Genomic DNA, 18,809 nt, shown 5'->3' with positions numbered 1-18,809 from the left:
CCTGCTTGCCCCCCTTGCTTCCGCCCCTGTTTGTATATAATTTATAACTATTAATTAATTTTTGCAAAGATTTTTATACGCAAACTTAGAGCTTTGCACTATATTCCTTTAATATTAAAGTAGTTGTGGAATGAATCATTAATGAAAAACTATATAATTTTCGAAGACCAATGATTGTAAACACGTGGATATATTTTCTTAAAAAAAAAATTATAAGCAAACAATATAATACTCTTCACAGCTAAGAAGATTATTGTTAAAAAATTATTGTTAGAAATTGTATTAGTGTTGGTCAAGTGTATGCATTTATAAGCTTCCAATGATATTTTTATTTTATTTTATTAATATAAATATCCGAGTCAATTTGTATATTCTAATTAATTTTATGATTTTTAAAATTAATAATTATATAAATCTTAATAATTATAAAATAACTCGAACTCATGCATAACATTTTGTATAACACCAGTTACCAACAACTACGTAATCTTCATCCTCAAACTCCCCATAGCTCGAAATCAGAAAATGTCCAAAGCCAATCAAGTTGAGCAAATGGTCTATCAATTTCAGTCGATAAGATGGAGTTCGGCCGAGTGAACTATCTTTATCGAAGCACGATCCTGAGCAAAATCACTGAAACTCTCATGCTATTTGTAACCACGCCAGGTCGTTCCCCTTCTTTCCTTTGAGGGTCGTGGCGGACCCTCTCTTTGTTTAGAGATGGAGCTCGGCTATCTTTGCTATAGAACAGGAATTTGATCGTCTTTTAATGGGGTGCATGGCGCAGCCGATAAACTGCTTTTCATCTAGCCCAAGCTTTCAATTCCTTTCTAATTGACTGCGTAGAATCAATGGAAGCCCATGGCTAAAATGTTGGATCTCCATGGATCCTTTTCCCCCCCGTCTTTGCCAACAAAATAAGCCCGAGAAGTTGCTCCTGTATATGTTTCATATATATTCAGTCCTGTTACGTTTGCAGATTTGACTGTAAGTTGGGCAACCGTTTATTTGCCATGCGTGTTCCTCTGTTTATTCTAAATTGCTGATCGCTTGATTTCAGCTGGTATTAATATTTCTAGCCCGCAGATTGGCTGATGAGCATCTTTACTGAATGACCTTGTCTCAAATCTGGACAAAATTGCCGACCATTTTGGAATGTCCTCGTGGAATGTTTTTGGTACGTAGTTTTTCATGGAATGAGAACAGCTGAAATTCACATATAAGGAGCATCAGCTCCGTCTGTGTCTGTGCAAGTCACTGATGGGTGATTTCTTGAAAGTCAAGATAGGTTGAATGATGATAAACCCTAAAGCTTAAATTCTAAATTCAGTTTTCAACTTCAAATTCAACCCACGTTTTAATTTCATTAAATTTACCTGCAATAGCTCCTCAAAAAAGAGTAATTTACTAGTTGTATCTTATTTTTAGTGGATTTAATTAGAATCTTGGTGTTCGAACAAGCTGATATTTACAAGGAAGCAGAGAGAAAGGAGAGTAAACAAGGAAGCAGAGAGTGAAAAACAGAACCATAAGAGTAGGGCAAAAAATGACTGCAAACGAGGATTGAAGCCACTAGCATACATAGCCAATTAGAAAAAAAAATCCTTGGACAGCACTAGTTGTAACAAAAATTTATATGGAGGGAAATGACAGTGTATGACTGTAATGACTGTGTACATCCATGAACTGCATTGTTATACAAGGACAGATCCCACAAAAAGAAGTGCAGAGTAAATTTTCTCGCAACCTGAAATATCAAAATGCAGGATATTTAAAAAGCTCAGAATTAAATCTTGCTTAGAATCATCCAAAGATCTCTCAAACACATCATCAAAATGCAGTCAGAGTAAACAGGTAGGTCCAAGCAAAATGCAAGACCAATTGACACCAAAATTGCAGCTACAGGCTCAATGACTCTCCTGAACTTTAAAATTGAAAAAATATATTCATGCAAGAATCTTCATATTCCTTAATCATGAGTTTACTTAGCTTATTTCTTAAAGATAAAACCGTTCTATCTTGCTATCTCTAAACAGTATGAATCCAATTATTGAAAATTTTGCCCATCAACCACAGAATAATTCAAAAGTTACCTCACATTTCTGCCACGTGACACCCTTCTTTGTGTTCCTCTCTGCTTCTTTGATTTTCTAATCATGATCATCATGACCAGAACCCAGCAGAAACTGTTGCTCTGTTTCTTCGATATTTCCACCACTTAATGAGCAGAAGCTGATCCATCAGAATAGCATTTCGCTTGTAGTTTCAAACCAGCATCAAAATTTAGTATTAATTGAGGAGAGACCAGCCCTTGTTCTCCTAGCAACATCAGCAAAATCTTTGATCCTCCTGAATTTTTGGATCATCGAGCTCAAATATTCAAGCAAAGCCTTCTCCTGATTAGGTATCCAATTACATGGAAATGACACAATCAGTCTGGCAAGAGACATCCTGGTACACTGAAGCCTGTCAATTGACTCGATGAGGACAATTCTTAGCAAATTGCAGTACTCAGGTGACAACTCAACTCAACATCAAAGAACTATCCCAAGTAAATGTGGTCCTATCTCCAGGAAATTTCCAAATGCAACACCAGAGCCCCCTGAGATAAGACAACATCAAAATCAGAATCATATAACTTGCATTTAATGTCAGAATTTAGAACCCTAATTTCATAAAAAAAAAAATATTTCACAATCCTCCTTGGAGGCATAGAGCTATTGACCATGGTGTTGTTGGATCTTGAACCCAATAAGGGTTTTTATGAAGTCACCAAATTAAATGTGCCTCAATATTTGCAGAGTAAAAATAAGACAATATGTGTGTAATGAACAAAAAGAACAACTGAAATAGTAAAATCCAATACATAATTCCAAGATGTTAGAAATTATGGACCTAGGGTCAAAATTCAACACACCCCATGAAATTGGTTAACCAGTAATAGGACAAAGTACACAAATCTTAGAGGGGGTGAAGGCTTGGAAACAAAAAGGAGAGTGAATAAGGAAGCGAGTAGTGACAAACAAAAGCATAGAAGTAAGGCAAAGAAAGCAGAGTAGGATTTAAATCAATGGCATACCCTCTACTATTTCAAACAGAATCCATGAATGGCACTCATAACAGAAATTGTACTAAAAATTCCAAAAAGAGAAAAAGATGTTGCTAAGTAATTTTCACAACAGCTCTGCTGTAAGAAATACAAGATACATAATAAGTTCAAACTTGGATCCTGTGTAGAGTTATTCAAATATCTCACAACCTCATCATAATGATCCACATCAATTCAAACAAAAAGACCCAAAGCAAAATGCAAAACCAAAGTCAATGAAATTGCAGCCAGTGGCAATTAAATGGAGTATTTTGCACTTCAAATTGACTAAATATATTTAAATTTATCCAAGAAGTTCATATTCTCTAATCATAAACAATTTAACTTATTGCGGAAGAAACTATTCCTCTTAACAAGATAAATCCAACAACAGAAATTTTGCCAGTCAAGCACAGAATGATACAACAATTACCTTAGATTTCTGCCACGTCAAACCCATCTTCATGTTCTTCCTCTTCTTTGCTTTTCTGATCATAAGTATCTTTATCAGAGCCCAAAAGCAACTGTTGTTCTTTTTCTGTGTTATTTCCACCACTTTTTATGAGGGAAAGCTGATCCATTGCAATAGCGTTTCGCTTGTAGTTCCAAACAAGCATTGAAATGTAGTCCTGAGATGAAACCAGACCTTGCTTTCTAATGCTACATCGTTGATCCTCGAGAGTTTTTGGATCATCAAGGCTTATATATTCAAGCAATGCCTTCTCATGATCAGGTATCCAATTACTTGGAAATGGGGTGTAATCAGTCTCAGGTACAAGAGACATCCTGGTGTACTGAAGCCCATCAATTGACTCGGCGAGGCCCATTCGTAGCAAATTGTGGTAGTCAGGTGAAGACCCTTTCTTCTCCTTCAAAGGACGACTCAGATTCCGGGAACCAATCTTATACACCTTTGCACGTGAACGCAGCTTGTATTTTGCAGCATATAGCTTTGCAAGTGAACCCCTTATAATGTATGAACAGAAGTTCACAATTTTCTTCCGATTGTCAGCATATCTAAACCACTCAACCATTGTTGACAAAAATTTGTTCATTTGTGCATTTGTATGAGATTGAGTGGCATGGAACATTCTAAAACAAGGCTGTGGGTCTGGATCCTTGTCCCCCTTCAGAAAGTTCAACTTCCTAAATTGCTTAATGCATTGTTTCAAGCTTGCTGTGACTGACAAAAGGGTGCCCACACCTTTTTCACTAATGATCTTCCCACCAGTGGCAGTGTACCGTAGAGTTGGATACACAACTCTTCGGCACAATACATGATCAAGAAACATTATACCTTTAGTTATGTGCTCAATTGGGAGGCTCTCATTGTCAACCTTGAGCATGTATTTCTGATCAACAAACTCAATCAATTGCTTCCTCAATGTGGCTGCATCTGCTCTCGGTCCTCGCACACCAATCAGGATGTGACCCCCGTATCTTACATAATCCATCTTCCTAGTTTTGTCTGGGCCACTTGTCGGCACAAATTCTGGCCAGGATGTATTCCCCTGTTCTGCTTCCCCTTCTGGACTATTCCATATGACATCACTCTTTGAAGGACGATAAAACTCCTTAAGCTTACCCTCCATCCACTGGTCCAATTCATCTAAGCAGATGTTAGCCAAAAGAGGACTGAGTATCCCAGAGTGTCCCCATGAAGGAATCTTCTCTGCCTCCTCTGGTGCAAACCCAAAAAAGGTGTCTAACCAATATGGATCTGGCTTTGGCTCATCCTCTGCCAAAACCCTCTTTTTTTGATACTTCCTCTTCGTCTTCTTCTTTGGCTCTTCCATGCGACTCGTGATCACAGGGGTAGTCAATGCTGCCTTTATCAAATCAATCACTTTCTTATCCCTCACATCCCTCATTAAAGCACTTATCACTAACCCCGCCTTCATTCCATCCAATATGGTGCTGAAATCCCCTTTTATATACCACAGATACCCAGCAAAATTCCTCCTAATCACCCTCAACACCGTATGTGCATTTCTACCAGGTCTAAAAGCAAAAGACTTTTGTGAAAACCGTGCTTCATATATCGGCTCCAAAATCATAAATAACACCTCCTGAACTATCTTATCTTGAAATGCTGCCGGTTGTGTGGTTGTCAAAATTGCCTTAATCTTCCTCTTTGACAAAGATTGATAGTCAGTCTTATCCTTCGGAGACTTTATAAGAAAATCCAACCTAGCACCCCACTTAAACCTATTATCAAGAACTGCATTTCTAAGAGCTAACAAGTCCTCCAATGCAGACCTTTGTATCGCACTACGGGGCATATAGGCTCCCATGTCATCAGCACACACTTTCTGATAAGCCAATACCCACAGTTCAAAACGGCGAAGATAAGTGGTCAAATTGCTTACAATTCTATCTGGTTCTCGAAAATTCTCTATCCACATTTGAGAGCAAACTGAGACACCATCTTCCTTCATCAGGTTGGATGGGTCATCAGGGTCCTGCGCACGCCTGTGCCCCGGAGTGAAAGATAGTAAGCGAAAGAAAGCAAACCCATTCGTCCTAGGGTTTAAGGGATTGCATTGAGAGTACAAAAGGGTAGTGCTGGTGGCTGTTGTGATTGGAATAGGGTTAGTGTTAACGAGGACTTTGTAGGTGAATATTGCAAGGCGACGATGCATTTGGTGATGGTGAAATCAAGAACAACCCTCTTTTTCAGGTCATTTTTGGGTTTATAATGAACATTAATATTACAAAGGTGAGCATCAAATATGAGATAAAACCCAATTCAAAGATAAACAATGAGAAAGTGGGGGGGGGGGGGAAGTGAAAAAGTTGCTTCGAGTTTCGAGTTCTTACAGGAAATTGAAGCAACCCCTCGTGCAGTGTAAAGCTTGGATACGCCTTAAAATGAAGTGATGCCACTCGGTTTGGTTTGAGGAACTGGGCGTTCAATGAAGTGAAGAGAGAATCTGAGAGGTAAAAGTAAAACCAAACCCTGGCTAAAACCCTGAAAACTTCCTTTTCCTTGTAGGTTTGGGGATTCCTCGTTAAGAAAAATATAATTTTTTTAATAATTGCAATTGATATTTTAGAATTAATACAATATATGTCCATAAATTATTGGATTTTCCATAGCTATTAGCTTCCATACATTATTAAATATAGATATAAATATTATTTTGAAAGATTAATGATTCGACAAATATACACGATGAAATACAATAATAAATAATATATGTGAATATATAATCAGGCTCGGATTTTTCATTAAACTGAAGAAAATGTTCTGTGCTCCCATGAGAGAAAAATGTCTCCTATATCAACCTAATGAGCCGGATTCTCATACCCAGCAGTACGAATAATTTCACCATCCCTTGAAACATGTACATGATGAGTTGAAGTTTTATCACCCATTTATATGAAGTGAAGATCTGAATTTCCATTCTGTCGAGCAAGATTCAATTTCCATTAATTCTCTTTATTTCTCTCAACAAATCATGAATTGATTTGTGTTTTTTATTTTATTTTTTCTATACAATTTTGGCAGTGGTTATAATACCTTGAACGAGAATCAAGATAGAACGGCAAAGTTTTCAGCTCTGCGGAAAATTCATGCTTTATTCTGGATTGTTTAATTCAAGTTATTTTTAAAGTATTTTTATTTTAAAATATATTAAAATAATATTTATTTATTTTTAAAAATTTATTTTTAATATTAGTCTATCAAGATAATTTTAAAATACCAAAACAAAATTAATTTAAAATAAAAAAAATTATTTTTTAAAATACTTTTAAAATTTAAAAACAAACAGAATCTTCTTCGTATTAGTAAAAATAAGTGTGATTGATATTATGATATGAAGTATTTTTTATTTAAAAATATAATAAAATAATTTTTTTTAGATTTTTTATATTTTATATTAACACGTTAAAATCATCCAAAAATATAAAAAATTTAATTTAATATTTTTTAAAATCAAACACAATTTTAAAATATACTTAAATGTAATTCCAAACACAAAAACAAATAATAATTAATATCAAATATATTTTAATATAGTTGAGCCTATAGCAAATTTACACTTCATGGAAATCCGTCATTTCATGCCAAGAAAGGCGCAGTGCCCATAGTAGAGAAGCACAGCAAAGCAAATTTCTTTAGAAAGTTACAACTGCCTTGTGGTTAGAAAATAGTTTTTTTAAAAAACTAAATTTTAAAAAATTAAATTATTTTCTGATGTTTGGTAATGTAATAAAAAAAAATTGAAAAACACTTTCTAGTGTTTGGTTATATTATGAAAAATAAACTGAAAAATAACTTATTAATGTTTTATTTTTTTCAAGATTAATTAGGAACAAATCTTAAAAATTAAAAAGTTGAATAAGAATGAAATTGAAAAAAAAATCATAAATTATCTAAAATAAAATAAATAATAAACAAAATAATAGAGATCAAATCTAAAAAATAAAAAAATTAAAAGATGAAGAAATTAAAATAATAATAATTAACATTTCATAGATTATTTCAAATAAAATAGGTAACAATCAAAAGAATAAAGATCAAATTTGATAGATAAAAAATTTAAATTAAAAAATGATAAGGAAAAAGTAAATAACAATTATAAAAATAAGGACCAAAATTAATATAAATATTAAATTCTAAGGGATGAAATTGAAAAAAAATATTCAAAATAAAATATATATAGCAATCAAAAGTTTGAGAATCAAATTTGATATAATCAGCAAATAATATTATATTTCTAAATTTTTTATACATTCTAGAAAGTGTTTTCTATAAAAAATAAAAGAAAAATATTTTTCTAGAAACCAAACTAAATTTTTATTTAATTAAAAAATATTTTCATTAATTAAATTTTTTAATGACAAGCAAACATAAAAAATTTAAAAAAAAAATTTAAAATTTTTTTTAAAAAAACAAAATTAAAAATTAAAGTAGACTAGGGTCTTGAGAAATCATTGGAAACGAAGCCCCTGAAACCCTAAATTTAAACGAACAAATAGAGTTTTTTAGGATTTGAATCTTTGTGAGTTGAGATTTCGTATTTGTTTCACAAATAAATATTCTTAAATTGAATTAATATAAAAAAAGTACACAGCAGTAAATTTTGATTAAGGAATGAAGGGAAGATGGAGGAAAGAGACGAAACAAGCAGTTAGTAATAATTTGTTGATAATTTGGTAATGATTATTTTACAAAATATTATTTTTTAAAAAAATTATTTTTGATATTAATATATTAAAATTATCTAAAAACATTAAAAAATTTAATTTGAATAATGTTTTTTAAAAATTTAACAAAAAAACAGGTTGATCAAAAAATTTTTGTTTAAAGTTAATTTTTTTATGTTTTAATATTAAAAATTAAATTTTGAAAATAATAAAATATTATTTTAATATATTTATAAATTAAAAAAACTTTAAAAAATATTCAATACTACAAAACCAAACACTAACTACTTGAACCATGAAGAACAAAGACAAGTTACGAGAGATTTTTCAATGTCAAGCAAACATAAAAAGGAATTTTAAAATTATATATAACAACGCTTTCTGAAAAAATAGTAATATATTCAAAATAATTTTGTCTAAGTAGTATCTCCGAAGTTAAAAAATCGCAAGAAAAATAATAAATCCCTTCCGCTATAAAATGTTTGTGACGGAGACAGTATTTTGCCCTTCTTGTTTTTTTTTTTTCATTTCGGTGAAGACCCTAGAGGATCCGAACAGCCAAAACTCTAACCCGACTCGACCTGTTAGCAATAAATCAAATACCAAAATCGGGCTTCTCTTCCTAAGGCACCTTCTCCACTGCTCCATCGCCAATCACAGACACAAAATATTAAAAAGCACATACCCATTCCTATAGATCTCCTCCTCTCTCCGATTTGGCTGATCCACTATTATACAGATCCCTGAAAATATTAAATAAATAATGGCACCAGTCTCAGCTCTTGCAAAGTACAAACTGGTCTTCTTGGGAGACCAATCAGTCGGTAAAACAAGCATCATCACTCGTTTCATGTATGATAAATTTGATAACACCTACCAGGTAAAACCCATATCATTATTCTGTCCCTCGCACTCAGATTTTTTTTTGTTGGCTGATTTGTACTATTGTTTTGATATACCCATTTTTGGGTTTTGAAGTTACTTGTTCTTTGAAAGATCCCACTATCTCATAATTGAACTCGATCTTCTTTGTTTTAGACCTTTCTTCTTACAACAATCAAGGAATCATATTGTTTTCTGGGTTTTTGCTTTTGGTATAAAATGGGGATACTTGGTCGTTAGAAAATCGTAACTATAAGTTAAGAGCTTTGCCCTTGTTGATGTTCAATCTCTGTTATTCCTGCCTCGGTGTTTTCGTTCCTCATTTTTTTGGGAAGTTGGTCAGATGAAGGGGCCTTTTTTGTAGTCACTATGATTTGCTTATTCGTTATTTCGAAAGTAAGTCTGTGCTGTTGATCTAACTTATATGTATCTTGGAACTGATGAACAGGCTACCATTGGCATTGATTTTCTATCAAAGACCATGTACCTCGAAGACAGAACTATTCGTTTGCAGTTGTGGTTAGATCCATCACCTTACGGAACTGATTTTTTGTTTTTATTGCTTTTGTGCGTGAATCCTGCACTGAACTCTTTTCTTGAGAGGGGCTTTATCTATCAGTTCTCGGTGGACAGGATTAATATTGAATGGCTTGCGTAACTATATCAGTACCATGATTTATTTAGCAATGTGTTATTGCGTTCAGTTGCAAGGGAATTTCTAGTGCTCATTCATGTCCGCACGGACAACAAAATGCTGTAAAACAGAGAAAATAAATAATGTTGTGGGCTTTAGAGGAGTGCTATTTCTTTTCCAAAAAATATGCACAAATTTTATGATTGCAGAAGCTTTGTATTGAGTCAAAATGAATGGCAAACCATTAAGGAAGATAAATCAAGAGTTGACGTGGCACTGCCTTGTGAGGGATAGGCATTCTTAAAGAACTAGGAATGGGGATTTGCACATTAGTAGATGTGAGGGACCATATTACTATCACTATCTTCATAAATCTGATTGCAGTATTTTGTATAGGCCAATGTATATGTGTATGCACAGACCTATCTTTTTGTATATATAGTTACACAAATGCACATGCATGTATTATCGATCCTCATTCTTATTGATTTTTGTGTGGCCTACTATTTCTCATGGAAACTCCTCCTTTGTGGATGATCGACCTTTTGCTTCTGTATGCTTGCAGGGATACAGCTGGACAAGAAAGATTCAGAAGCCTCATTCCAAGTTACATTAGAGATTCCTCAGTTGCTGTCATTGTATTTGACGTTGCAAGTATGTAGTTTTTTAAGTGTCATTTATCCATCTTAACTAAATTGGTGCTTCAAGAGATCAAGTCAAGTCACTTATCTTGATGCTAATTCCCTGATTGGCATGTTGGTTTCGTGAAGTTATAAACTTGTTTGGTTATGTTCTCTTATTGCAATCAAGACTCATTGGTCTTTTTTTCTTTTATACTCATCAAACAAACTTTCAAACTATTTGTTTGGAAAAAGGTATCCATGTCTCATGGATGTTTCCTAACTTGATAGTTCATGATTCAGGTCGGCAATCCTTTCTGAATACTTCAAAATGGATTGAAGAGGTTCGCACTGAGAGGGGCAGCGACGTCATCATTGTCCTTGTTGGGAACAAAACTGACCTTGTGGAGAAAAGGTGAGTGCTTAATGACAAGCATTACCATGGTCATTGTTCGCTGTTTTTGATGCTCTCTGTGTGCTCTGGGTCACAGTCTCACACACTCAAGCAGAAACACTGTTTTCTGAAATAATTTCCTACTGGTCCACTTTTGCTTGATCTTAGCCACTCATTTTGGCTTGTAATTTTTTGGTCCTAACAAATACCGAGGGATGTGAATTATTTGATGTTTTCCCTTGCTGCAGTCTGATCATTTCGGTCTTTCATTTGCATTGCCTCATGTTAATTAACATTTCATTATATGGATGATTTGACAGGCAAGTTTCTATAGAAGAAGGAGAAGCTAAAGCTCGTGAACTTAATGTCATGTTTATTGAAACTAGTGCAAAAGCTGGTTTTAATATCAAGGTATGCTCTCAAGCACATTGTCTTCCTCTATACGGCCTCCTGACAATGTTGAGTTTTTCATGAGCCTAAAATGAACACAATTCTTTGCCCAATATGTTTTTTGAGTTAATGGCCAATGGTCTTTGAGAAGCGAGAAAGGGGAGAAAACAAAGAAAGTCTGAGCTGGATGAAAAATCAGTTGCAGGTCTATCGTATGTCTTTTTCTGTTTTCAATCCATGGAGAGTAGATTAGGGGTATGACATTTTTTACCATTCTCTGTGTGATCAAGACATTTTTTTCCGGAAATGACATGTTTAATTCCTCACCACTTGTCCAAAGGGTTCCATGTCTCTTCTCTGCCTCCCTTTGCCTCAGCGAACCCATTAGGAAAGTAGGCTTGCATGTTAAATCTGTAGTTTGCTAATGAATTATTCTCTTTGGGATAAAAGAACTATGCTCCAAACCTGGCTGTGGATTTGCTTAAGTTCTTACAAGATCACGCTCCTCCCTTCTAATTGCATATTCTATTAACTTTTTCCGTCAGTTACGAAGTATCAACCAGATATAGTCCAGATGTCTACCTTGTCTAATGGTAGGGATCTTTACATGTCTGGGATATCAAAGAGAAGGAAGGAAATCTGATGGATGGGCTTCCCATCTTTCATTTATCCATCTCTTGAAGGTGTCCGTCGTTGCCCAATAACATGCATTTAATGATTATTTGAGCTACATCTGGACTCAACATATTTTTAACTCTATATGTAGGGGGGTAAATGTTTGGAAGAAAGCTACAGTTAAGCAATTTTGCCTTAGGAGTTGAAAGAGATCAATACTGACAACTTTCTTGGAATTTGAATTTGTTATTTTGGATTCAATGCCTTAGTGTCCCTGATGTGACTGCAGTTTTCTTATTCAGCACTTACCTGTTTAAATATTTATTATTGCTGGTATTTTATCTCTTTGTTGATGAAATTTGGTGCAGCCTTTGTTCCGAAAAATTGCTGCAGCGTTGCCAGGAATGGAGGCACTTTCTTCAACAAAACAAGAGGACATGGTTGATGTGAACCTAAAGTCTACTGGTGGATCTGCCTCCCAGACTCAGGCGCAGTCAGGTGGATGTGCTTGTTGATGCCCTGAAACTTTGCACCGTTGCTATGACACCGTCCCTGCCAGAATTTTCTACAATATTTCACTAATATGTAAATGACTGACTTATTTCTTCATCCTTTTTTTCCCATTCTATTTGGGTAGCGTTTCCATTGTGTTTGAGGAACTCTCTGGTAACACTTGAGTAGTTGAAAACTAGGAATAGAAAGACTTGTGATTGGGGTTTTCTTGTGTTTCTTAGGTTGGTTATAGTCATGTTGTGGAATACGCAGTGGAATTACAGGCTTCAATAGGCTTTTCTTTCTTTGTTATGTTAAACGATCTGGTAATATTATCCGTACATCACATGCATATTGGAGTTATGATTTCCTCTCTGAGTTCAACAACTTGATGGCCTGATGGACCTGTGGTGGATAGCAATGCCACCTCACTCTCCCAAAAGTCTAATGGCAGCTTCATCTTTCTTGTAAACAAGTTGGCGTTTTAGATCATTGAACCATGTTGTGCAGATAGCTCAAATTTGCCTCTTGATCAACTGTGATTCCAGTCCTGTATAACTTTGTCCTATAAAAATTATGATCGTCGTTGAAGTTGTCGAGAACAAACCAGCACCTTGTACTATAGGGACCGTGCTAATATTTAAAAAGAGGACTCGGACTGCTTACAGTAAGCTTCTGTTCGCTTCTGTATTTTGTTTAATCACAGAAGAAAAAACTCTGTTTGGCCGAATAGTTTTTGTTTTTTGCATTGACTTTATAAGTAATTAATGGTGTTTTAAATTTTAGTTATATAAAAGATGAAATAACATGTTTTTTTATTTATAAAGATTTTTTTTAGTTATTTTACATGTCAAATTTTATTTTGAAACAGTTTTAATTAAATATATTTTTTAAAATTTATTTTATTAAAATCACAGCAAAATTTTTTTTTTTTAAAAAAAGATATTTTTAAAAGTTAGAATCGCAAAACCTATTATAATATAACACACTTTTAAAACCTTTGCATAATGCTTCCAAGTAATATTTGTATTATTAGATTTGATTTTACCTGTTAAAGTTAGTTAATATAAATATTATAGATGATGTTGGATTAATTGAGTGTAATTAGGGTTGTTTTTTAAAATATTTTTTTATATTAAAATATATTAAAATAATATTTTTTATTTTTTAAAAATTATTTTTGAGATAAAATAAAATTGAATTTTTTAAAACCCACCAGGTAAGTGTAAGAAACCCTGTATAAATATTATTTTTCCTACTCTCAGCTGCACAACTGCCTCTCTCTTTTTTTTAATTCTCTTCTTCAAACTTCAGATAGTTGTCAATTTTTTTTCTCTCTATCGCCGATGCTCTTTGCTCCACACATTTAGCTTTCGATTGGGTCAGTGTGAAGCTTTGGGTTTCTGCCTTAAGTTCGCATGTGACTGTCGTACTCTCTCCCAAGTTAGTTTTCTGGTCCTTCGCCCTTTCTTGCTTTAAACTGACCCCAGCCAGAACATGAATATTCAGAACATTTTTTAAAAGAAAGAAGTTTGGCAAATCAAGCAGTTGAACTTGAAGATTCTTTCTGAATCATCATCTACCAAGGCCAAATCCCAAACTTTGGCAAGCTTATAGAACTTCCTTCTTTTTAACCATGTCTGCAAAAGTTAACGTCACTTTTTTATGGTAACTAGCAGAAAGACCCATTTTATGGTTTTGACTTTTAAGGAAGAAACACAAGTCAACTAAGTTTTAAGTACATGCAACATGAGATCACTTGCACTGGAGAAAGGATTTGCATGGTAATAATAAGGTAATTTATTCTATATATTACTGAATTTCTTTTCTATTTTCTTGTTGCCTGCTATTCGTAAAACTTAGAAGTTAGAATTTCCCATTCTATCTTCTTATCTTCTTTTTCTTTCCTTCTTTATTTATGCGAGAGCATCTAAAGCTCCTGCGAAGATCCAGTATAGTGGATCCTTATAGAATCACTTAAAATGACCATGAATAAGAAGAAAGTGCTAGGTCGCTAAAAGCTGGCAAATTTGAGAACAATTGCCATCTCCATGGAGCTAACTATAATCAGAGCAAGGACTTATAAGAAGTTTATTTTGATAAACGTTGATGGGTGAGGTATTCGCAGCGCATAAATAGTGCAGCTGAATTATTTACATGCAGCTAGACTGAGCATGTGAATGATACACAGTGCTATATCAGATAACTGGAAGAGATTGTAATTCTCTTCTGTCAATGGAGAAACCACTCCTGTCTTATCTGAGAACCCTTCTTCGCAGGTGGTTGATGCTTCCATAACTGCACTCACCTTCACGTTAGCGACACTATAATGTTCTGTCAGAAATGCTGCCACACCATCTACTATTGTCACAAGAGCATCTGCATATAGTTCCAAACAATCCTGTAAGGCAACCAAGGCAAAGCGGTCTAAAGTTCCACAACTCAACAAGTACTTAATGGTTGAAATGGTGTTGGTTGCATTTTCTAGAGCTAGTTCCATGCCAATTATTGCTAGTCCGTGAATATTTGTCACATGGCTGACGGGAATTGCTTGGAGAGAGCTTATACAAAAGTCATAGCTGAAAGTTTTGGAATATTCCTCCGCACATTTTTTGCAGGTTCGGTTTGTTATATCGATGGTCGAAGCATCAAGGGTTGAAATGCTATTGTTAGGAGTAGGAGTTACTAAGAAGAAGAAAAGGAAGCAAAGAGCAATGGAAGAGAAAGAGATGTGCTTCATTTTGATCTCTACTTGACATTTGCCGGTCTATTTTGTTTATATAAGCATATGGTTTTAGACAAGGAGTGGCGTGTGCAAAATGTTTCAGGGGAAGCTTCCGATTCAGTCAGGGTAATCGATTCCTTTCTACTGATGAGAAAACAACATGGCCAATACTTGAAAACATGAGGAGCTTTTAGCTAAATCTTAAAGGAAAAGATGCCGAATGAGTTCTGAGAATTGTTGGACACAGGATCATGCACAGGTATAAATACGTCTATTATGGGAGGGGAGATCTAATAAAGGAAGCTTCCGAGAAGGTCGCTAGTGCGAAAGAGTATACGGAAATAACTTGAACTGCAATCAGAAAAATGTAAAAACAAAGTATAAGAGAACTAAAAAAAAGGGGAGGATGGTTTTTTCAAGAGGAATGAAGATGCAAATGCTTGAATGCCAACTAGCTACCCTAACATTAATGAAGCATTTGCTTTGTTCTCAGATATCGTAGACTCTAATTTGAAGTAATTTGTACGCAATTATTTATCAAATTTAAAACTGGAAGCTAGTGTTATGCAGCTTCTCAGTTAGGAAAAAACTTGGAACGAAGTCATGAAGTTTCATTAGGCGAAAAGTGCTGGTTTGGAGCTTCACTAAGAATCCAGCAGTCTTATCCTTCTGTATAGTTCATTTGAGTGTTTCAAGGAGAAATTTAGGAACGTATTGTTGAATACTTCGATGAATCATACGGTCTTGATCGTAACAATCACTTTTACTTTTGTATCTTCTTTCTTTTCGGAGAGGTTTTTTTATAGTATGTAAAGTTTTTTACACTATTTTAACACGCACAAAAAGACGCAGAAATAAGCGTTCATGTGAAATCATTGCTGTATATACGTGTGATTCATCATAATGATTGTTTATATACTCAAAGATTATAAACGATGAAGGGCGCATCAGGGATTAGATTTTAATTTATGTTTTAGGTGATATTTATTTTCTAGTTTTTTTTTAAAATTGATTTTTTTAAAAAAAAAATTTTTGAAAAGTAAATTATTTTTTGATGTTTAGTGGTGCCATGTAAAATAGGTTGGAAAACACTTTCCAGTGTTTGATTTTGTTGTGGAAAATGAGCTAAAAAAACTTATTCATATTTTTTTTCAATTTTATTAAAATAATAAGAAATAAATCTTACAAATTAAAAAGTTGAATGAGAATGAAATTGAAATAAAATCTAATTTCATAAATTATCTCCAATAAAATAAATAACAATCAAAATAATAGAGATCAAATCTAGCAGGTAAAAAAAAATGAAAGATGATGAAATTAAAATAATAATAATTACAATTTCATAAATTATTTCAAATAAAATAAGTAATAATTAAAAAAATAAGGACTAAATTTAATAGATAAAAAATTTCAATTAAAAAAATAATAAAAAAAAGCAAATAACAATGATCATAAAAATAAGAATCAAAGTTAATTATATATAAAAAATAACATCTGAAAAAATAAAAAAGGAAATATATATATATATATATATATATATATATATATATATATATATATAAAGTCTTTGGGTTGGCGATGATGCAAGCAATGAAGGAACCTTGCAAATTGGTAGGCATAAAATGACTGTATCTGTATGCATGCATATCAGTATTATATCAGAAAAAAAATTAATTCAACAGCATCCTCATGTTACCTCTAAGCATGAGAGGCAAATGAAACGACAAGATAAATGTGATTTCATGGACCAATTCATGTCTAATTGAGTAAATCTACTTGCATGTATGTATGTATGTATGCATATGTGTGTGTATAAGAAGACTAATAATATGAAAAGGACAAATAGACGATTTTGGGTAACAAATAATGGAATGGTGAGAAAAAAAATGAAAGTTTTATCATCGCTTTTTAGATATTTGATTGAAAAAAATAAAAATGGAAAATAACAATGGAAAGTAAGGATGAAAATAAAAATTAAATATTTTTTTTCTCACATGAATGTAAGAATAAAAACAAATAATATAAGTGATTTTTTATTATAAAATGATATTATTTTTTATTATGATATTGAAGGAAAATAAGTTAATTAAAATTTTATGATTAATCAAAAGAGTCCAAGTAAGTATATTACCGTTTCAAGGTTATTATAAACTTTAATCGAAGGGCATTTTAACGAAATCGTGTGTTTCAACACATTATAATTAAATTCTAACTATTTTAGGACTATTACAAACTTTATTTGAAAAGTATTTTAATCAAATTGAGGCTAATAATTAACTAATTGAAAAATAATACAAGGAAGTGTATTACCTTTTCAAGTTTATTATATAATAATATCTCAAGATTATTACAAACTTTCTTAGGGATACGAAAGCATGCCAATCTTGCTATAACATGAGGCTTATATATAGCTAATTTAAAAAACACAGGCAAATAATTAAATCCACACTAAAACAAGAAGATTATTTAATTAATTCTAAAAGAGAAATACGAAAATTATGTAATTAATATGGTATCATAAACATATAGAGGTTTACCCGCGAATCCAACATGAATATATGAGAGTTATGATCGACTTAGCATGTTGATAAAAGCAAGCATGATTGCGGTCAATTGAAAAAAAGTGCTATTCTCCTTTGTCAAGGGAGAGACCACGCCTTCCCTCTCCTTGAAACCATCCTCGCAGGTACTTGAAGAATCCATGGCGGCACTGGCATCTATATTAGCTTTGGAATAATCTTTGGACTTCAAATCACACATGGAATCATGTAACGTGGAATTTGCATCCGCGTAAAGTTCTAAGCAATCTTGTAAGGCACTCGCATGGTATTTGTCTAAATTTTGGGCTCTCAAAAGTTGTGAAATGTAGCAGCTAATGTTTGTAGCTTTTGACATGGCTAGCACAGTTGAGATCTCCACTAATTCTTCAAGGCTTGCATTTTTGCTCTTGGAAATGGCTTCAAGGGATGCTATACAAAAGTCACAGCTCAGATTTGGATCGCTCTTTGCAGCTTCGTCGCAATAGTGATGCAAGTTGTTAAAGCTCAATGAACCATGAACAAGTAGGAATACAATAACAAAGTTGAAACTCAACGAAAAAGAGTGCTTCATATTCCTTTGCGTAAGAGTTTGAAGATGGACCCTGTGTAGCAAACATGAACTGGAAGAATGTAAAGGTTTTCTTTTTTTTCTGCCCATATATATATATATATATATGGGCAGAAAACCAAACATCCTCCTTCGTTCTCATTTGATTTCTGTGGGCAGAAAACCAAACATCCTCTTACGTTCTCATTTGATTTTTGTTTGGATTGTTGTTGGCTATACGGCACTGCAAGATTTTGTAACCAAACACCCTCTTTCGTTCTCACTTGATTTCTGTATGGATTGTTGTTGGCTATACGGCACTACAAACTTTTGAAGGCCGTGTCGTCGCATGTGTTACTCGATCGTTGATCAAATATAATACAGACATTGACTTCTTCGTAGGATTATGCAATCTTCCTGACTTGTAACATGGTGAGAGTTGAATTTGCCCTGTGGCTTGTCTTCGTTTACTTTTCTTCTTCTTCTTCCTTTTTGGGTTTCTTTAGGCAATCGTTTCTTCTTCTCAAATAGCTTTATTTTGACCATTTATATTTCATGTATGCATATAAAAATGGGATTAACTGGCTCGGGGAGCTGGCCATGTGGGGTGAACGCTCTGACTGATGACAGAAGCTGGGAGATAGAATAGGCTCTTTATTTGTTTTTCCAAGACTAAATACATAATTATTAGGTAAAAGATCAGTTTTAAGGAAAGACACAACGTGGGG

At 33.6% G+C, this 18,809-nt stretch overlaps 4 protein-coding genes across 6 annotated transcripts; 1 reads left to right on the top strand and 3 right to left on the bottom strand.

Annotated features, from left to right (window-relative positions):
* Nucleotides 1–1,547: 1,547 nt before the first annotated feature.
* Nucleotides 1,548–6,209, bottom strand: LOC133700558 (nuclear intron maturase 2, mitochondrial-like). 3 transcript variants are annotated; one of them, XR_009843433.1, is made up of 3 exons: nucleotides 3,522–6,209; nucleotides 2,094–2,602; nucleotides 1,548–1,747 (listed from the first exon to the last, which is right to left on the bottom strand). XR_009843433.1 is itself a non-coding variant. In XM_062124125.1 (3 exons), the coding sequence occupies exon 2, from the start codon at nucleotides 5,524–5,526 to the stop codon at nucleotides 3,523–3,525; it is 2,004 nt and encodes a 667-aa protein (XP_061980109.1). In that variant the 5' UTR covers nucleotides 5,527–5,560; nucleotides 5,909–6,207; the 3' UTR covers nucleotides 1,921–2,602; nucleotide 3,522. The 3 variants fall into 3 exon arrangements, 2 of the variants coding, with proteins under 2 accessions (XP_061980109.1, XP_061980108.1); XM_062124125.1 differs by lacking the exon at nucleotides 1,548–1,747 and having other exon boundaries at nucleotides 1,921–2,602; nucleotides 3,522–5,560; nucleotides 5,909–6,207; XM_062124124.1 differs by lacking the exon at nucleotides 1,548–1,747 and having other exon boundaries at nucleotides 1,921–2,602.
* A 2,536-nt stretch (nucleotides 6,210–8,745) lies between these two features.
* On the top strand, nucleotides 8,746–12,632 carry LOC133702183 (ras-related protein RABH1b-like). The gene is made up of 6 exons (XM_062126442.1): nucleotides 8,746–9,122; nucleotides 9,573–9,643; nucleotides 10,324–10,412; nucleotides 10,682–10,793; nucleotides 11,093–11,183; nucleotides 12,146–12,632. Exons 1-6 carry the CDS (start codon nucleotides 9,006–9,008, stop codon nucleotides 12,290–12,292), a joined length of 627 nt encoding a protein of 208 aa, XP_061982426.1. The 5' UTR covers nucleotides 8,746–9,005; the 3' UTR covers nucleotides 12,293–12,632.
* Nucleotides 12,633–14,283: 1,651 nt separating this feature from the next.
* LOC133701938 (putative invertase inhibitor) lies at nucleotides 14,284–15,009 on the bottom strand. The gene is made up of 2 exons (XM_062126136.1): nucleotides 14,427–15,009; nucleotides 14,284–14,330 (listed from the first exon to the last, which is right to left on the bottom strand). Exons 1-2 carry the CDS (start codon nucleotides 15,007–15,009, stop codon nucleotides 14,284–14,286), a joined length of 630 nt encoding a protein of 209 aa, XP_061982120.1.
* Nucleotides 15,010–17,443: 2,434 nt separating this feature from the next.
* On the bottom strand, nucleotides 17,444–18,484 carry LOC133700625 (putative invertase inhibitor). Its single transcript, XM_062124202.1, has one exon. It carries the CDS (start codon nucleotides 18,226–18,228, stop codon nucleotides 17,560–17,562), a length of 669 nt encoding a protein of 222 aa, XP_061980186.1. The 5' UTR covers nucleotides 18,229–18,484; the 3' UTR covers nucleotides 17,444–17,559.
* Nucleotides 18,485–18,809: the final 325 nt, after the last annotated feature.

Source organism: Populus nigra, chromosome 8 (genome assembly GCF_951802175.1).
Source record: "Populus nigra chromosome 8, ddPopNigr1.1, whole genome shotgun sequence".
NCBI lineage: Eukaryota > Viridiplantae > Streptophyta > Magnoliopsida > Malpighiales > Salicaceae > Populus > Populus nigra.
The sequence above is the reverse complement of the archived record's forward strand: the minus strand, read 5'-3'. Positions and strand labels throughout refer to the sequence as shown.

Excerpts from the sequence above, each read along its gene's own strand:
- LOC133700558 (XM_062124124.1), bottom strand. The coding sequence starts at position 5,730 with ATGCATCGTCGCCTTGCAATATTCACCTACAAAGTCCTCGTTAACACT.
- LOC133702183 (XM_062126442.1), top strand. The coding sequence starts at position 9,006 with ATGGCACCAGTCTCAGCTCTTGCAAAGTACAAACTGGTCTTCTTGGGA. Across the intron at positions 9,123-9,572 it reads AATTTGATAACACCTACCAG|GCTACCATTGGCATTGATTT; the intron begins GTAAAACCCATA and ends ACTGATGAACAG. Across the intron at positions 10,413-10,681 it reads CATTGTATTTGACGTTGCAA|GTCGGCAATCCTTTCTGAAT; the intron begins GTATGTAGTTTT and ends TTCATGATTCAG.
- LOC133701938 (XM_062126136.1), bottom strand. The coding sequence starts at position 15,009 with ATGAAGCACATCTCTTTCTCTTCCATTGCTCTTTGCTTCCTTTTCTTC. Across the intron at positions 14,331-14,426 it reads CATGCTCAGTCTAGCTGCAT|TTAGCTCCATGGAGATGGCA; the intron begins GTAAATAATTCA and ends CTCTGATTATAG.
- LOC133700625 (XM_062124202.1), bottom strand. The coding sequence starts at position 18,228 with ATGTTTGGTTTTCTGCCCATATATATATATATATATATGGGCAGAAAA.